A 19,596-nucleotide genomic window follows, 5' to 3' on the forward strand; every position below is an offset into this window, starting at 1 on the left:
CATTTTAGTCATTTAGCAGAAGCTCTTATCCAGAGCGACATACAGGAGCGATTCGTGTTAAGTACCTTGCTCAAGGGCACATCGACATATTTTTAACCTAGTCGGCTCGGGGATTCGAACCAGCGACCTTTCCATTACTGGCCCAATGCTCTTAACTGCTAGGCTACCTGTCTCACTCTATACAGTATAGTACAGTAGAGTAGAGCACAGTATAGTACAGAAGAGCACAGTATAGCACATTATAGACATCTATGGTTTGGTCAAATAGTTGTCAATGTTTGGGCTGGTTGGAGCCCCCTCTGCTGGCTATGCATCTCAATTCTCTCCACTACCCACATGGTGGTCCTCTGTAGCTCAGTTGGTAGAGCATGGCGCATGCAACTTTAAAATGGAAATAGCCTCAATGGTGCTGCCTGCCCGTGCTGTCACAGACACCATAATAGCACAGATACAAAGATGAGTCCTCTATATATCTCTATGACGTCAATTGTTTCCATTGTGACTGTTTCATTTTGGACAACTTTGACTTATTTTCAACTTTAAAGAATTATCATAGCTAACATAGGCTGGGTATCTTTCATTTGGACAGATGTACATCCCAGCAAACCCATATTTTTTATCCTAAAACCGTACTTAAAATATTTATTGATATTGTAGATGTTCGGTAGTGAACTTCTTAAAAATTAGGGTTGTCCCGACTCAAAAAAATCTTCAAACAAGAGTATTTTTCCAGACACATATCCCATGTGTTTTAATCAAATCAACTATATGCACTGAGCTTGTCTGACTCGCTGCACTGTGTTTAAAAAAAAGACAGCGAGTGACTGTGACGAGCACCCGTTGTCTCTCTCTCTCTCCTCTCTGCTGCAGCGACCACCACAGAACATCAACAATATTTATCACGCTGTCCATGTTGCTGAACCTGCAACATAATTACAGCTATTTCTGACTGAAAAGTTCTGTTACCAAAATCCCTCATTTGTTTAGGAAAAACATTCCCTCAACCCTTGCTCTCTTTACGTGACACATATATGCATCACATGCATGTGACCAATAGGGCCTGACCTATAGCATATCATAATCACATCAATAAATTGGTTATAACAAACTCTGAACACCGTAACATGTGACAGCAAAATGGATGCAGAGGACGTGACAAATAAACTCTCGAAACGGGGGAATGTTTACTGGTTGCTCAGGAGGTAAAGGGGAAGTCAGATGTGTGGAATAAATTTGACTAGTGATAAACTAGTGATAACGACATCACATATTATTATAATGATGATCATAATAATTGTAATAATAACATTTTTTTTTTAAAGTGTAAAGCTTTTATTACAGCATAGCAAAGTTGTTACAGCATAGCAAAATTAAAAACAGCCAAAGTTGTTAAATTGCTAATCCAACATGTAATGATTGAATGAGGCTTGTTGCTCATGGAATCAATAGGCTATTAAACACACTCATACAAGCAACACAAGCAGGATCTGTCATACTTCTGTAGATACACTACATGACCAGAAGTATGTGGACACCTGCTCGTTGAACATCTCTTTCCAAAAATCATGGGCATTAATATGGAGTTTGCTGCTATAACAGCCTCCACTCTTCTGGGAAGGCTTGGGGGCTTGCTTCCATTCAGCCACAAGATAATAAGTGAGATCGGGCACTGATGTTGGTCGATTAGTCCTGGCTCGCAGTCTGCGTTCCAATTCAACCCAAAGGTGCTTGATGGGGTTGAGGTCAGGGCTCTGTGCAGGCCAGTCAAGTTCTTCCATACCAATCTCGACAAACAAGTCAGTTTGTATGGACCTCGCTTTGTGCACGGGGGCAGTGTGATGCTGAAACAGGAAAGGACATTCCCCAAACTGTTGCCACAAAGTTGAAAGCACAGACTAATCTAGAATGTCATTGTGTGTTGTAGCGTTAAGATTTCACCTCACTGGAAGTAAGAGGCCTAACCCGAACCATGAAAAACTGCCCGAGACCATTATTCCTCCTCCACCAAACATTACAGTGGGCACTATGCATTGGTGCAGGTAGCATTCTCCTGGCATTAGCCAAACCCAGATTCATCTGTCGGACTGCCAGATGGTGAAGCGTGAGTCATCACTCCAGAGTTCGCATTTCCACTGCTCCATAGTCCAATGGCGGCGAGCTTTACACCACTCCAGCTGACACTTGGCATTGCGCATGGTGAGCTTAGGCTTCTTAGGCTTGTGTGCGGCTGCTCGGCCATGGAAACCCAAGCTCCCGACTAACTGTTCTTGTGCTGATGTTGCTTCCAGAGGCAGTTTGGAACTCGATCGTGAGTGTTACAACCGAGGACAGACAATTTTTACGCGCTACGTACTTCAGCACTTAGCGGTCACATTCTGTGAGCTTGTGTGGCCTACCACTTCGCGGCTGAGCCCTTGTTTCTCCTAGACGTTTCCACTTCACAATAACAGCACTTACAGTTGACCGGGCCAGCTCTAGCGGGGCAGAAATTTGACAAACTGACTTGTTGGAAAGGTGGCATCCTATGACGTTGCCATGTTGAAAGCCTTATTGTGGCGCTCTAAACATGCGCATATTCCCATGGGAACATTGCTTGTGCAACTTGTCTTACAGGAATGGCATACATACGAGGCGAAAGCTTCAGTCTACCTAGGCATTGATGTAAATATATCCCGTCTGATTCCCAGTTCATCCACTAGACAGCAGTAGGAGATCACATGACGTCTCTTGGACAACTGGGTAGTGAGTCACACTGGTCAAATTTCAAGCCTGACATCTTAAAAGGACCTTAGCAATCAGGGCTGTCAAGTTATGGAGTTATTTTTGTTGTTGAAATAAGACAAACTTCTTTTCCCATTCACTTGAACTATTGCAAACGATAAGCTAGATCAATGGTGCATGTGGCAGATGCATGCAAGGTAATGTGGATGGAGAAGGAAATGCATTGCTTTACAAAGACCGTCAGGGTGTACCCTTTCCAGGCATACTAAATGTTTGCACTTTCGGTGACTTGAACTACATTGCATACTCTATGAACATGACCATAGTGCATGATTTCTGTATTTTATGGGGAGGGGTGTTGGGAGAGGGAGATTTTATGACAATGCCAGCAGTAAGATTTGAGTTCGATTTCCAAAAAGACAAGTACTGTAGCTTTCAAATGATATGTCACTTTCACATTTTTTTACCAAAAAATGGGGGGGGGGGGGAGTACCACCCAAATATCGCCGGACTCGGTCCAAAACAATCGCTCAGAGTTTAACAGGTACAATGATTTTGTACAATATTAATTAAACAATATATTTGTTATTGCCTTGGATTGATTTAGAACATACCATGATGTAATTAAATGTCCTAAGTTTGGAGACCTAACTGTTTATTTAAATAGTTCTTTTGGGGGTGGGACTGAAATTTGCACCACTTCTGTAGAATCACCCATACACACCCATTAATGTGCTGTAGTATTAATGTACTGTAAGGTGACTGTGTTCACGTTTGTACTCATGTCAGTAGTGTCCTTTGGCTGCATGCCCATGAGCTTTACTGTAGCCTCTATATTCTCCTTGTCTTGGGGCTTAGCTCTCACAATCTCTCCCTAGCCACAGATCCGACCCCGCTTGCTTACAGTTGCACTAGGGTCGGACGGGCTTCCTGTGTAGATTAAGACAGGTATGTTTTCCTGAGCCAGATCTCGCACCGGCCCCCGCGATGTCTTAATCTACACAGGAAGCCTGTGCGGCCCTAGTGGAGCTGTAAGCAAGTGGGATGGATCTGCGGGCTACATCTCTCCCAGAGCAGAGCGACGGAAGAGAGCAGCGAGGCAAACTGTCCGACATGGATGTGTTGTTGTATGACACACAGTTAGTTGATCCTGCTGGGTGAGATGAAGGCTATTTTTGTAAGTAACACCTTGTATGTGCGCCCAGTGTGACAGTAGTGTTTGTGTGTGGGTGGTACCATGCATTGAGGGATGTGTTCGCTTGTGATTGTCTGTGTGTCCTTCTTTAAAGGGGAGATGTATGTGTGTAGTGTGTAGTTATAGAAATGTGTGTGTGTCCTACCTTGATAGGGGAGATGTGTGTGTGTGGCGTGTAGCCATGCATTGCCTCCATGGCGGCGAGGTTCTTGTCACTCATGTGAAGCATTTCAGCGCTTTTCCCTTGACCCAGATGGGCTGGACTGTGCTCCAAGGGGGGCGTCTCCTCATCCTGGTACCGGTACTTCTACAGAGGGATAGAGAGAGGACGAGAGAGAAGGTGAGAGAGAGACGTGGGGAAGGACGAGAGAGAAGGTGAGAGAGAGACGTGGGGAAGGACGAGAGAGAAGGTGAGAGAGACGTGGGGGAGGACGAGAGAGAAGGTGAGAGAGACGTGGGGGAGGAAGAGAGAGAAGGTGAGAGAGACGTGGGGAAGGACGAGAGAGAAGGTGAGAGAGACGTGGGGGAGGACGAGAGAGAAGGTGAGAGAGACGTGGGGGAGGACGAGAGAGAAGGTGAGAGAGACGTGGGGGAGGACGAGAGAGAAGGTGAGAGAGACGTGGGGGAGGACGAGAGAGAAGGTGAGAGAGAGACGTGGGGGAGGACGAGAGAGAAGGTGAGAGAGACGTGGGGGAGGACGAGAGAGAAGGTGAGAGACGTGGGGGAGGACGAGAGAGAAGGTGAGAGAGACGTGGGGGAGGACGAGAGAGAAGGTGAGAGAGACGTGGGGGAGGACGAGAGAGAAGGTGAGAGAGACGTGGGGGAGGACGAGAGAGAAGGTGAGAGAGACGTGGGGGAGGACGAGAGAGAAGGTGAGAGAGATGTGGGGGAGGACGAGAGAGAAGGTGAGAGAGACGTGGGGGAGGAAGAGAGAGAAGGAGAGAGAGACGTGGGGGAGGACGAGAGAGAAGGTGAGAGAGACGTGGGGGAGGACGAGAGAGAAGGTGAGAGAGACGTGGGGGAGGAAGAGAGAGAAGGAGAGAGAGACGTGGGGGAGGAAGAGAGAGAAGGAGAGAGAGACGTGGGGGAGGAAGAGAGAAGGAGAGAGAGAGACGTGGGGGAGGAAGAGAGAGAAGGAGAGAGAGAGACGTGGGGGAGGAAGAGAGAGAAGGAGAGAGAGAGACGTGGGGGAGGAAGAGAGAGAAGGAGAGAGAGAGACGTGGGGGAGGACGAGAGAGAAGGAGAGAGAGAGACGTGGGGGAGGAAGAGAGAGAAGGAGAGAGGGGGGTTAATGCTATTAGGTATCACATATCAGGGGTAAATCGTGTTAATAACAGTTATCATTTCAATGCAGACACTGTGCCTGTGGAACAAAACAGAGCCGACATCTCAGCAAAATGTAACTCATATCCATGTCAACTTTCTGTGCTTCTGTGGTTGTTACACTTTTAATGCACCAACCAAGAAAGAGCCTTAGCGATGTGTTTTTAACTCCGTCCCGTAAAGGAGGCCGGGCGGCTCCGACGTGGTTCCATTTATGCACAAAAATAACAAAAACTGTTGTAGCAAACCCACAAGTGCATCTGAAGGCTGTTTCTGGACAGAAAATGGGGCCCTAAATGGGGCCACTGTGAAGTAAATCTAAGACCATTATCTTCCACCACCAAATGGAGCAACACCACAGCAGCACATGACGCCTACCTACCCAGCAAGATAACACTCTGTTACTAACCAATAACCATAGCTCCTACCCTACTGACCTCCAACACCTGGGCAACCTTCCAACAACTAGCCCACTGCGCTAGCCACACACAGTAGCCTACACTCAGGTAATGACACAGAGAGCTGCAAAAGTGCATGCGATGTTTTAACACAAACACAGCCAAAGAAGGCATCATAAAACAAATCTGCAGGAGCGACCTAAGGGTTATTGTTTATGTTTGTATAACCAGCCCACAGCTAACCCCTGACTAGCCCAACTCCCTGGCTGTGTACACTTACACTACAGTCTGCCGTACTGCCGTCAGATGAGCCTCCACCTATCCTCTCAGAACCTAGAAGATTCGAGGGGTTAACTGAGTGTCCCCTGCCTTTCCTGGTGGCCTGAGATTGAGTGTGGCATTAGGATTGGTGTCACGGTGCTACCATCCCCTCTGCTCTTTTTGGAAGCAGCCAGACGGGTCGGCGAGGGAGGTGCACTGAGGAGAGGACTGGTCTCAGATCAGCTGCCTAGCAACCGGAGCAGAGCAGAGAGTGCGTTGCCGTGCCAGAGCAGGGGGCAGTCAGCACTGCTGCTGGATCACATTACACTGAGACAGCAAGACCACAAAACACACAGGGAGAGAGAGTGGGAGAGAGATGAGAGGAAGAGAGATGTGGAGAGATGGGTAGGGGGATAAGGGGGAGAGAGTTTCATAGAGGGAAGAGGAGAAATGAGAAAGAGAGGGGGAGGGGTTTGAGAGAGGGAAGCGGAGAAATGAGAAAGAGAGGGGGAGGGGGTTTGAGAGAGGGAAGAGGGAAGAGGTCGAAATGAGAAATGAGAAAGAGAGGGGGAGGGGGTTTGAGAGAGGGAAGAGGGAAGAGGTCGAAATGAGAAATGAGAAAGAGAGGGGGAGGGGGTTTGAGAGAGGGAAGAGGAGAAACGAGAAAGAGAGGGGGTTTGAGAGAGGGAAGAGGAGAAATGAGAAATGAGAAAGAGAGGGGGGAGGGGGTTTGAGAGAGGCGGGAGGGGAAATAAGAAAGAGAGAGGGAGGGGTTTTGTGAGAGGGAAGGGGAGAAATGAGAAAGAGGGGGGGGGGGGGTTTGAGAGAGGAATGATGAGAAATGGAAGAGGGTCAAGATAGAGGGGGAAAGGGAGAACAAGGACAAAGGTGGGAGGGGTGGAGGAGAGAGCAAGGAGGAGTGAGGTGATGACAATGTGTTTCAAGACTCCTCCAACAACAGATGCTAACAGAGACAAAGAGAAATGCGGAGAGTAAAAATGTAAGAAAACATTCCTTCTTTTTTTATCAGAGGAGAGGAGGTAGAGAAGAAAATCGACTTTGGATGTGATAACGTATGTTACTGTCACGCCCTGATCTGTTACACCTGTCCTTGTTATTGTCTCCACCGCCTCCAGGTGTCGCTGATTTCCCCCAGTGTATTTATCCCTGTGTTTCCTGTCTCTCTGTGCCAGTTCGTCTTGTATGTTTCCAAGTCAACCAGCGGTTTTCCTGTTCTCCTGATTTTTGCTATTCTCCTTTCTCTAGTCCTCCCGGTTTTGACCCTTTCCTGTTTCTGGACTTTGTACCCGCCTGCCTGACCATTCTGCCTGCCTTGACCACGAGCCTGTCTGCCACTCTGTACCTCCTGGACTCTGATCTGGTTTTGACCTTTTTGCCTGTCCATGACCATTCTCTTGCCTACCTCTTTAAATGAATAAACCTTGTAAGACTCCAACCATCTGCCTCCTGTGTCTGAATCTGGCTCTCGCCTTGTGTCACCATAGTTCCGGCAACATGCACTGCTAGTTAGATGTAACGTAATTGTATACCAATGAATGCTTACTCTTAACTTAAGATAATGGAAGATAATTCAATCAATTAAATCTCTCATGTGTGGTCTTAAGGGACAGTGTGTCCAGGACAGCTGCTACGCAGGCCGAGATAGAAGATAGCCTACACACGACACAGCAGCTCTCAGCTCAATCACTACCGGTCATCTCCATAAAGAGATTACACAGACAAAACATCAAGACAAAAAAGACATTTGGAATCATTTGGGGTTATTAAGAGAATGTGAACCATATGTTCTAGTGTATGTGGCTTTACATAAGTCCCGGGCTTCACTCCATTTGTTCCACTGACCTTTTGGCATCTCTAGTTTTAGTTGTCCACTCATTGGCTGGGATTCAACCCAGCAAGTCTACACAGTAATGTGCTTGTGCAAGAGTAACGCCAAGCCAGCCAGCGGGAATGATAGAAAAGACCAGGGAGAGAGGGAAGGAGAGAAGAGGCGGGGGGGGGGGGGGGGGGGGGGGGGGAGAGAAGGATGGAGAGAACAGAGGAGAGGAGAGTGGGGAAAGAGAGGGAAGGAGAGAACAGGAGAGAGGAGAGTGGGGAAAGAGAGGGAAGGAGAGAGCAGAAGAGAGGGGGGAAAGAGAGGGAAGGAGAGAAGAGAGGAGAGAGGGGGAAGAGAGGGAAGATAGTCAATTCAATATCCTCTCTTTACTATCACACAGTTACTCTGCTGAATACGTCAGCCCATTCCCAGATCCAGTGCATGATGGTAGATACAGTAGATCATTCAGAGTGGAAGAGGTCCAGTACTGAATCCAACAGAAGACAACACAAGCGGCAGAATAAATGGGTCAGCTTGATCTAGGGGAAAGTGTGTTAGTGAAACTACTAAGCCAGCTAGCTGTCTGAAGTGCAACACCCCCAGAATAGAACTCTCTGAATAAACTGAACACTTACAAGACAACACCGATTTACATTCCTACACAGAACTGCAGGACCTGACTCATATGACTCGTGGCCATCTGAGTCTTTGTGGGGGCAGGCAGGTGAGGAGTATTACAGGCTTATTGATTGTGTTATTGGCTGGTTGGCAGTGAGTGACAGCGGGTCCTTGGGTTCCTGTGAATAGCCAGTGACCAGGGCAGTGTTCCGATAGAGAGCTCATGAGTAAATTCCCTGGGTGTGCTGAGCATTGATCTCCACGTTGGGTCGAAACAGTCTTTAACCATTCACGACTGGGAGAGTTAGCCTCAACTTGAACTGCTATCCTCAAAGACCTCCCCCATCCCTCTCAACCAGAACAGCAACTCAAACCAGGTCACGCTAAACACAGCTTTCAGGTTTTTGATGATGGGTCTAGGAAAAACAAACATCTCTTACATGCTCCGCTGACTTCATTTTAGAAAGTTGAATATTTACACATACCACCAATAGGAGTAATGAACCGCAGCAAAGTGCACGACAGAACTTCCTCAATCGCTCTCTTCCACATGAAAACCAGAGGTTTCAATGATAGTGGAGTGACTAGCATTATCATGACTGCCAGGTAGTGAGGTGAACGTGCATCACGGAGGTTAATTCTGGACATCATCACCGTGGAGATCACCTTAGGAGTTGAGCAGTATAGAGAAAGTATTGGAACATAACACACACACAGTGGAACAATAGCCTGGTCAAGTAGTACCCAGGAAGTAGGCTGGAAATTGACCTATTTCCAGCATGTGAAACAGGAAGAACAATAAATCATGCTAAGACTGAAACCAAGTGCTGGCCAACTATCTCTCCTTTTATATAAAATCTCTGTCTCTGAGTAAGTGCATGTCAGTACTTCCATTTTGATTTTCAATACACTTCAAATGATTGGTACGCTCCAACAATTCTCACCGGTGCCTCATGTTCACATGGTGATCTGAGTAGAAGGGGAGGAGGGGACATATTGCTATTTGTAGTGGCTTTGGAGTGGAGTCTGTTTGAGTGTGGGTGTGGACCAGGATGGTGTTGAGGGTGGGAGGGAAGGTGGGCAGTAGGGTCTGGTGCTGAAGGGAGGTGAGAGGAGGCGAAGTGGAGGTGCTTCCTGGGTCTCATGAGGGAACCCAAGGACCTGTACACGTCAGAGACAGCCCCGTCAATCGGTGGGCCAGAGAGAAACCCACTTTCACACAGAGCACTGTGGCCAGATCAAGGAGGGAGTCCTAGGCACCTTGCTAGTGGACACAGCATGGCCATTTGGCAGAGTCACAGAAGAAATGGTTGGCTAGATACAGCTAACAGACTGGGAGGAAAACAGGCAGAAGACCCATTCCATGCCATGTGGAAGGAGACAGAGCAAGCTGTCAGGCCGGAAACACCTGAAAATGGGAGGGGGGGGGGGGGGGGGGGGGTGAATGGGAGGGTGAGGCAATCAAACCTACAGATAAGGCCATATGACAACCCCAATCTTATTAGTAAGTGTCTTTGAAAGCATTATAGAAACCATTAAAGGACCAGTGAAGTCAAAAACGTGATTTCCCTGTGTTTGACATATATATTTCCACACTACGAGGTTGGAATAACTCTGTGAAATAATGAAAACGATGACGCCATTTTAGTGTAAGAGTTGTTTGAAAATACTTTTGGTGGGATGGAGTTTTGGCTTAGTATAAGTTAATAGACCAATAACAAAGAGAGTTTCAAACCTCTCTGCCAATAACAGCTACTTTTCAGGTTACATATCCCTCCCATTAGGCTCATTCAACTAGGCCCCTCACTCAGACAGTTCTAGCACAATTCTTGCTTGAGAAACTGCTCTTTGTTTTGACCATTTTAACTGAAGAAAAAACAAAACAACAGGAAGGTACTTGTCACCCAGAAATGATTTGATATTGAGATAAAAGCAGCTGCATTGGGCCTTTAAGTTATATACACAGGCTGTGGTTGCCCCACTGGAAACACACGCCCAGCCCACCACTGGGAGACAAATCTACTGGTTCCACAGACGTTCTAAAGACCTTTTCAATTAACTCACTCCAAAAGACCTTTTGCCTACCAAGGCTGGTGGCATTAATACAGTCTCCATGACAGTGATTTAATTAGCAGTGGCACCATTCCTTACACTAGCGATTCACAATAGACATCGCCCCTACCAATTAGCATCCTATATGGACTGATGGGTGTCATCAAAGTGAACGCCCTTAGCGATTTATCCCAAGGTCACAAACAACTCTCTCAGATTACAAGAACAACAAGCTATATCTGTATCTCTTTGTTGGGAAGCAAAACACCAAGCTCATGACCACACAGCTGGATGGTAAAAGCAGAACAATGCTCTCGTTGGTTTACACCCTGCCCGTTGTCCCGAACAGCACAACTGTCAAGTATAATGTGAGTTGTTCATGTCTTCATAAGATAATCAAACGGTACCAACTACGTAACATGCATGGTTGGCTCAGATAGGCTATGCCGGTCGATATTCCATGTAAATGGCCTATGGAAATGAAACATCTAAATGTCGGCATGCAAACACGCTTGAGCACGGTGTTGATCTGAACATACCGTACTGTATTATGAGGCGTGAATAATCCATATGCGCAGGCCTGGAACACCAGGAAACACATGTAACACATATTGCCAGCAGATGGTCACATTTCAAAACCCCAGATAATCGGCGATGGAAATCATAATGGGGAAAGTGAAAACACAACAGTCACCGATAAATGTAAGGTAGTGGGGTTATCTTTGGGGAAATGATCACAATGCTCAGTCAGCAATTTCATTGTGTCAACAGAATGGTTTAGGCTTGTATAGCACTTGGATCACAAACTAGGAACATGCTTACGCACAAATACACACACAGACACACGCGCGCGCACTATGGTATCTCATTCATCTTTTTTTAAAGTCGGCTCATCATCTCCTCGCGTTCTCCTCTCCGTCGACGTAATAGCGTCGCTACAACAACTGTTACACCGAACCTGCTCCAAGCTTACCTTGCAACCGAACATGAGGGAGAGAGTCCGGTTGCTGCAGATGACCTTACACTGACACATCACCGGAGAGGGGCACTTTAGATTCCTACCGGGCGGAGACATCAGCTCAACACCCATACACTAGACTACACCCGTCCACCACCGGAGCCGCGATGCTGGAGAAGAGGGAGGGTCGAAGAGCGGTAGTCGAGGCAGGTGACTAGGCTGTGCACGGTTGGTAGGCTACCCGAAGACGTGCTAGGCTACCCAACGTTGAAATCCGATGTTCAACTCAGAAATAACTTTACGTTCACGAACATGAATTGTGGATTGCAGCTTGGACTCTGGGCAGATGTTAAGGTTGAAATGCAGTTGTTCCCTCATGTTCCTCCTATTCAAGTGTTACAAGAACACCATCATTCATGATTTGCACAAGTCTTCATCCACATCGGCCTCTCTCTCTCTCTCTCTCTCTCGCTCTCTCTCTCTCTCTCTCTCCACCGTAAGGTTTGGATTTCATGCGCAATTCTAATTGGAACATATAGGGTCTGCATCTGTGAAGCAAGACAAAATCAGTTATGCTATAGGCTCCCACGCGGACATAGGCTATCGATTATAACACATCATGCACGACTGATATTAGACGGTATAGGTTACTTTGATCAAAACATGCACACAAGCGAATACAGTAAATTATTTACTATCATGAGCTGACGTTTCCACATCATAGTCTCCTCACACTGTCTGCTGCTCACGCTCACACCAACTCTGCAGCGATCATACAATGTCTATTGTGCCTATGGTGTGCTAATGGCGCCCCCCCGTGGACCAATGGAAAAGTGTCTGCAAGGAACTGTCCATGGTCCTGAAATGCGAATAAAGCTTCAACACAGCAGTGGCCAGCAACACGCTCCTTTCAGCGTGCAAATGCTGTCACACCTGTAGGCCTATGTCAGCATGAGGTGGTATGTTAGCACTGAAAGACCCGTCTTAAAACAATCTAAAGTAGACGCTTATGATCAAACCCACAGAGACACACACACAAGGTCATCCAAGGTCTTAGTATCATTGTATGACAGAGCCTCCATATTCTATGCTCTTTAGAAAGCACTTAGCAGAGGCCTAGCTAAAACACAGGAAAGACTATAGGCTCTACCTCTTCCGGTAAAGAATTATTGTCCAGATTAGGCCTAATATGCCCCCATCCTCTCTCTCTCTCTCTCTCTCTCTCTCTCTCTCTCTCTCTCTCTCTCTCTCTCTCTCTCACACACTTACACACGTAACACTAAACTGATCGGAATCAAACGGTTCAAGTGGTCGGTGCTGGCTGACTGCGTCCACAAGGTGGAGCGAGAGAAGCAGGTGGACTAAATATTGTGCATTCATCTCAGGACCGACTGCGGCGCGGGGCTCCACGCTCTCGAATGACGTCAATGTTAAATGGAACAGATGCAACCGTTCGAGACGTACAGGGTGTGCAAAGATAAAATACCCTTTTCATGTCATTCCAAAAACCTTGTCTCCCCCCTGTAATAAGATTCAGTCAAGTAAAGTGTGGCGAACGATAACATTTGTATGCGTGGGCTGTCATTATTCCAAAAGAAGTTCAACATTTCCAGTTTCTGTGAAATATCCTGGATTCTGTTTTACCTGCTGCCAATCCAGAGAGACCACAGTGGTTCATAAACTAACAAATCAATTGTGTACACAACAAAGTTACTCCATGAGGCTCTTTATCCGATCAATACCAAAACACTTAGATCTGAGCGATCTCAATGTCTGAAACAAGAAAGCTCACTGTTTCATAAAACATTAAAACCACGGTATTATTTGCCCACAAATAATAGAATGGAACAAAGCAGCAAGTAGAAAAGAAAAACAAGTAGAAAAACTAAATAAGTGTATATATATATATGTGTGTGTGTGTGTATATAGAGAGAGAGAGAGAGACACAGAGAGCGAGAGAACATGTTGGTGGTTCTATCTGTTTCTGCATGATCCGTTATTATGTGTAGATGACGAAGCATGCTGTGCTTTGTAGCCTCACAACGCGGTTTCCATGGATATTTTGCTCTGAAATAGAGCTTCGACCTTGGTTGCGGTGTACCAAACATTGTGGAGGCAGTACTTTGATAAAATACTCAGATATATGCAAACAAACACATGGGGACAAACAAGGTAAAGATTGCATTGATAGATGCATACCGCCACAAACTATTAGTCACAACAACCCAAAGGAAATAATCGCTAATTGTTTAAGAAACATTCAAGGGAACATATACATTATCCATGTTAGAAGAAACTGGAGTCCTTCCAAACAGTGTTATGCAAAATACTAATAGCCCGTTTGAAGCGGCTCTGGATAATGGTGTTGGTTATGGACATATACCATGATGTAGTCAATGTCTGGTGTCTTATATGGCTAGCCACAGACAGTGTGGCCCCTAGCTGCCCCGGTCCCAGCAGCCTATACGTGGGGCTGGCCTGCCCCTCGGTGGGCTCTGGCAGTACTGCTTTCTAGCTCTCGCATCACGTGGGATTCTGCTTGGATATATGATCAATAATGCCCGTTTTTAAACGTTTCTCTGGATCTTAAAAAGGTTTCTGTTTAGTCATCAACACCCCCCCCATTTTCTGAAATAGAACTCGCAAAACCACTCAACTACTATCCACAGCTGCTACATTGAGAGTTGGCATTGTGTAATAGTGTTTCACATCTCACTGCTGCGTTGTGTATCAGTGATTTTTGTATCCCAGCAGTGCATTGTGTAGTGGTGAACTTCACATCACAGCTCTGCACTGCATTGGGTGAACAAGCACACAGAAGAGAGAGGAAACCCCACAAGAGCCAGATCGTTTCCATGACAACATCTGCAGGGGGCGGGATTCCCCATCGAATAGTCCATTGGCTAGCTGCCTGATGGTCAGGTCGTCATGTTCCTCTAAAGGATGGCTGCACACATCCTCATGAACTCTGCTATACATCCTCCTACAGTGTACAGTCATGAACTCTCCTATACAGCCTCCTACAGTGTACAGTCAGTCCTCATGAACTCTCCTATACAGCCTCCTACAGTGTACAGTCAGTCCTTATGAACTCTCCTATACAGCCTCCTGCAGTTTACAGTCAGTCCTCATGAACTCTCCTATACAGCCTCCCGCAATGTACAGTCAGTCCTCATGAACTCTCCTATACAGCCTCCCGCAGTGTACAGTCAGTCCTCATGAACTCTCCTATACAGCCTCCTGCAGTGAACAGTCAGTCCTCATGAACTCTCCTATACAGCCTCCTGCAGTGAACAGTCAGTCCTCATGAACTCTCCTATACAGCCTCCTGCATAGTATAGTCAGGCCATAGGTCTCCTTCCTCCTGCGACACTGGCTATCACTGGATTCCACCACACTGGCCTTGACTGATACAGTCTCCTTTCTCTCGTGATTTGATGTGACTTAGGTTTGATTATAACACTGGGGATACGTTGTTATTGTAGTTAAGTGACAAAAGCCTAATTGTAGGTTACAGTCACTCCTGACCCATAGACTACAAAACAAAAAACAGATTCATTAATGAACCAATTCATGAATTTGGGTGAATTATACCTTTATTGGTAGGGCTGGTTAAAGGTCATCTAAACTGTTGTAACATTGTTCCACGCAGGGAAGTGTTGAGACTCATTACTGGGTCCCTCTCTACAGGGCTTAGACCAACATACAGACTCCTCAGTCCCACCAGGATTACTGGATACAATGGCCTTGACTAACTTCAAGCTAACTAACCCTGGATACATTCAAGCTAACTAACCCTGGATAAATTCAAGCTAACTAACCCTGGATAAATTCAAGCTTACTAACCCTGGATAAATTCAAGCTAACTAACCCTGGATAGATTCAAGCTTACTAACCCTGGATAAATTCAAGCTTACTAACCCTGGATAAATTCAAGCTAACTAACCCTGGATAAATTCAAGCTAACTAACCCTGGATACAGTCAAGCTAACTAACCCTGGATTAATTCAAGCTAACTAACCCTGGATACAGTCAATCTAACTAACCCTGGATACAGTCAAGCTAACTAACCCTGGATACAGTCAAGCTAACTAACCCTGGATAACTTCAAGCTAGCTAACCCTGGATAAATGTAAGCTTGATTGTAATAGGGTTCTCTTTCTTCTCTCATCACAGAATGTTTTGTGGACCATTCAGATCAACGTGGGAATGGGATTTTGGCCAGTATAAGACTCTCTGTACACAGTTTCTATGTAAATGTGAATACTACTGTATACTACTACAGTCATTGTCTCAGTGGAAGGTCAGATGAAAGCACTATAAATGGTATAATCAACTCAAAACCAGTTAGAAGGTAACATAAATAGCATCCCGGCATAACAGCTCTTGCAGATTGTCAGATATTCATGATATGAAACCCAAGGAGAGGCTCTATCTGAAAGGACCTGTTGAGAGAATGCAACCTGTTGCAACCTGTTGAAGACCTACAGCAGCGGTGTTGGACAACCTGAGAAGGAGAAGCCTCGTCAGGGACCCACAGGACTACACATTTCTCTTCCAGCTCAACGCCTGCAACGACTAACACACCTGATTCAATCCTGACCAAAGGCTTGGTAATTTGACTAGTTGAATCTGGTGTGCTGTAGTGCTGGACTGGAAGAGTAACGTCCAATCCTGAGGGTCTCTGTGAACAGATTGGTAAACACTAACATTGCAGGAAGACATTCCTTTTGTCCTCTCCAGTGGGAAGGCCAGAGACCTGTTGCCTCTTTAAAGGCGCAGTCAACAGATGTTTGGTCACTTTAACACAGGGGTCATCTATGCCTAATCCTTTTTTAAAACCTCATGTCCTGTATTTCCATAGAAAATGTACCAATGTCGGTTCTCCACAAGAACTATGTCCACATTGCATAATTTACCATAAACGATGTGTTATGCTTATGCCGTCAATGCATGCAGATGACAGCTATATATAGCATAGTGTGTTGGTGCAAACAAATGACTTCTGCTTTCAGTCCACAGATGACAGCCAATGTGACCAAGGCCCCTGTGACCCATGTGACAAAACAATATATCCCTTTCACCCTGACACATGCACACACACACGCACACACACACACACACACACACACACACACACACACACACACACACACACACACACACACACACACACACACACACACACACACACACACACACACACACACACACACACACACACACACACACACACACACACACACACACACGAGCAAAGACATTCATAGAATCCTGTCTGTTGGCTTCTGCTCTTTAGTAAATTTTCGAGACATGCTAAATGCACCTACCTGCATTAGGGATATAGGGTTTCATCAGGGGCCAATTGTAGTGGAGTGAATAGTTACAGGGTCTGATGTTCCTCCCTTAGCCCCGGTCTGTCTCCCCCTACCTCTCTATGACCACAGAGACCTGCATCCTCTCTGGACAAACAATGACCTGACACACGTCACCTTGTCACACCACTCCAGACGAGACACCCACCACCCTGAGACACAACAAACACAGTGAGACTGGCGCGCATGCAGCATTACACACACACAAACAAACACACAGCACACAGCTCTGTGCGCCCGGCTACATTAAGTCATCTCTCAGTGCAGTAATGGCCAGACAGCTCAGGCCCTGTTTATGTCCACTCAGCTTATTAAGCCTGGAGGAGACCTGGGTTCCCAGTAACTAATCAATGCTCTCATGTTCCCATTAATGCACTTACACACACGTACGCACGCACACACGCACGCGCGCGCACACACACACACTGTACAGACTAACACACCCAAACAAATATTATTAACGCAAAAACAGAGGGAGTATATCAAAGGCATATACATCCATGTACTCCTGTGTTCAACAAGTCTACTAAAACCACTCTCAATATGCACTTACTCTGACACAGACCCACATGTGCCAGGGCACGTTCATACGCTCTCACACAAGTCCCCACCCTCCCTTACACACACATACGTACGCCTGCATGACTATAAATCTAAGGAACACACCCAAACACAGCATGCACGACATACGACAAAAACAGAGATTTTACCTCCAGCTCCTATCAGTGCTAAGCTATAGAAGACCAGACAGACAGATTGACCCCCGTCTCCCACAGCAACGACCCCCTCATCAACAACACTTCGACCTGACATGCCAGACACAGACGGAGAGAGGAATGAGAGGAAAGGACAACAGACACAGAGAGAGGTAAATCTACCTACCACACACGAGCAGAGTGAAGGGAGCTTAGTGCGGCCCTTCATGAGCGAGAGACACAGAAAAACAGCCGCTCAGACACCCGCAGTAAAGGAGGGATGGAGGGATGGGGGGAGAGAGAGATGGGAGACTGTGGATGGGTAGGGGTGGAATAAAAAAGAGAAGTGGGGAGGGGAAGAGACGGAGGGGGAGGGGGGTTGTCGTAGCAGATGAGGAGAGAGAGTTTTTCCTGGAAGACAGAGTTGGTGTAGGGTATGTCTCAGTGTTAAGGCTAGGGTCTGAACAGAGAGAGCTGGCGGACTGATCCAGCCGTGACTCACAAAATATCTTTGTCACAGCCAGTGAGGGGAGCGAGAGAGAGAATTGAGAGAGAGGGAGAGAAGGAGTAAGAGTGTAGACCTCACCTACGCTTTTCGCATGTATTTTCTGCTCTTCCAGTCAAACATGCAGTACTGTTCTTACTCTCTCTCACACTCTTACTCACTCTCTCTCTCTCTCTGTCTGTCTGTCTGTCTGTCTGTCTGTCTGTCTGTCTGTCTGTCTGTCTGTCTGTCTGTCTGTCTGTCTGTCTGTCTGTCTGTCTGTCTGTCTGTCTGTCTGTCTGTCTGTCTGTCTGTCTGTCTCTCCCTCTCTCTCTTTCTGTCTCTCTCTCTCTCTGTCTGTCTCTCTCTCTCTCTCTCTCTGACACACACAGACACCTCCCCCTTTCCTTCCTCATTTAGATTCCTTCTATATGACTCAGGTCTGAGACAGCGGTGGGAATTGAGAGTGGAGGAAACACTGTATTGGACTGTGATATTGTTGCAGCTTTTTCTATTGAGGACACATGGAATCCAACCAACATATTTGTCATTTGAGAAAGCACTGTGCGGGTCAATTATAGCTGTTTAATAGCCAACTGTGTTCTGGCAGCAGTTGGAGTACACATTATAATCAACATGATGTGGAGCTACCTAAGCAACAGTAGAGGTATTAGTAGGCCAACTCATCTGCAACTCAAATGACCTATTGGCTGGTCCAATCCCAAAACAACCTACAGCCACAGAACAAAAATATTTTTCTTTGCCTTTGGAGTAATCTGTGGGGGGGAGGGGGGGTCCTAATAAATCAAAATCAAATCGACTGAAAGAGAGTTCAAATGCAGTGAATTATGAATGTCACGATATCTGCTAATGACATCCAAACAGAATATTTACTTACGATGATTTAATGAGTATAAAAAGTCTATCTTCCACCGTCATACGTAACATACATTAACATACCCCCATTTACACCTGGTGACCACAACCACACCGGGCCTTCAAAAAAGGGTCCAAAATAATATCATGTATCGGCATTGAGATTTCATGAACCTTATTTGACAGGTTCCCCGTCTCGTGCCCAATAGAAACGTGTTAGGGCGCAGTGTGGCGGGCCGTTTGGTACACATTCTACCTGATTTGTCGACACTTGGCCTCATTTGCCTCAGGAGGACATTTTGAGCCCTGAACCCTATCTGGGTCACAGCATCTAGCCACACCTGCCCACTATGGATGGATGTCACTGGATGTGGCCACAGAGTATAACACCAATACCATGTGTAAACAGGGCCCAGATCCAACTACATTCATACCAAAGCTACGTAACATGATGTCATTTTACCAGCAGGTAAACAGAGTGAAAATAGCTCTGACCACACTGGACTCGGCTCCATTGGACTGGGTTGCTGGATGTGTTTTGACAGTAGCTGTGGCTGGGCTAAGAGCCCCCTTGGATTAGATGGAGGGCATTTGGACAATCCTGTTCTGTATCTAACAGTCATATAGTCATTTTCATCGACACGGTACTCAACAAATGGTTTATCGTACAGAGCATCTGCATCGTATTCAATGCGTGAATACTACCGTGTAAAAAAGTGATCATTTCCTATTCTCTGCATTCACAGGCATTCTCTGCTGCCACCTACGCAGAGGTCACCCTCCTACCTGCACACCACGGATTT

At 46.3% G+C, this 19,596-nt stretch overlaps 1 protein-coding gene across 6 annotated transcripts in view; it reads right to left on the reverse strand.

Annotated features, from left to right (window-relative positions):
- The window catches only part of LOC106603100 (disks large homolog 4), a 92,105-nt gene that overhangs the window by 51,715 nt on the left and 20,794 nt on the right, over positions 1–19,596 (reverse strand). For 2 of the 6 annotated variants that reach the window (XM_014196314.3, XM_014196313.3), the window contains exons 1-2: positions 11,379–11,849; positions 4,062–4,223 (exon numbers count right to left, since the gene is read on the reverse strand). In XM_014196314.3, coding sequence (XP_014051789.1) covers positions 4,062–4,223; positions 11,379–11,495 — 279 coding nt within the window. In that variant the 5' untranslated portion in view covers positions 11,496–11,849. Of the gene's footprint in view, positions 1–4,061; positions 4,224–11,378; positions 11,850–17,620; positions 17,776–19,596 lie in introns of those variants that run through there. The other 4 variants (XM_014196320.3, XM_014196316.3, XM_014196315.3 and 1 more) reach the window with 3 other exon arrangements.

The sequence above is a fragment of the Salmo salar genome, chromosome 04 (genome assembly GCF_965601325.2).
Source record: "Salmo salar chromosome 04, fSalSal1, whole genome shotgun sequence".
Classification (NCBI taxonomy): domain Eukaryota; kingdom Metazoa; phylum Chordata; class Actinopteri; order Salmoniformes; family Salmonidae; genus Salmo; species Salmo salar.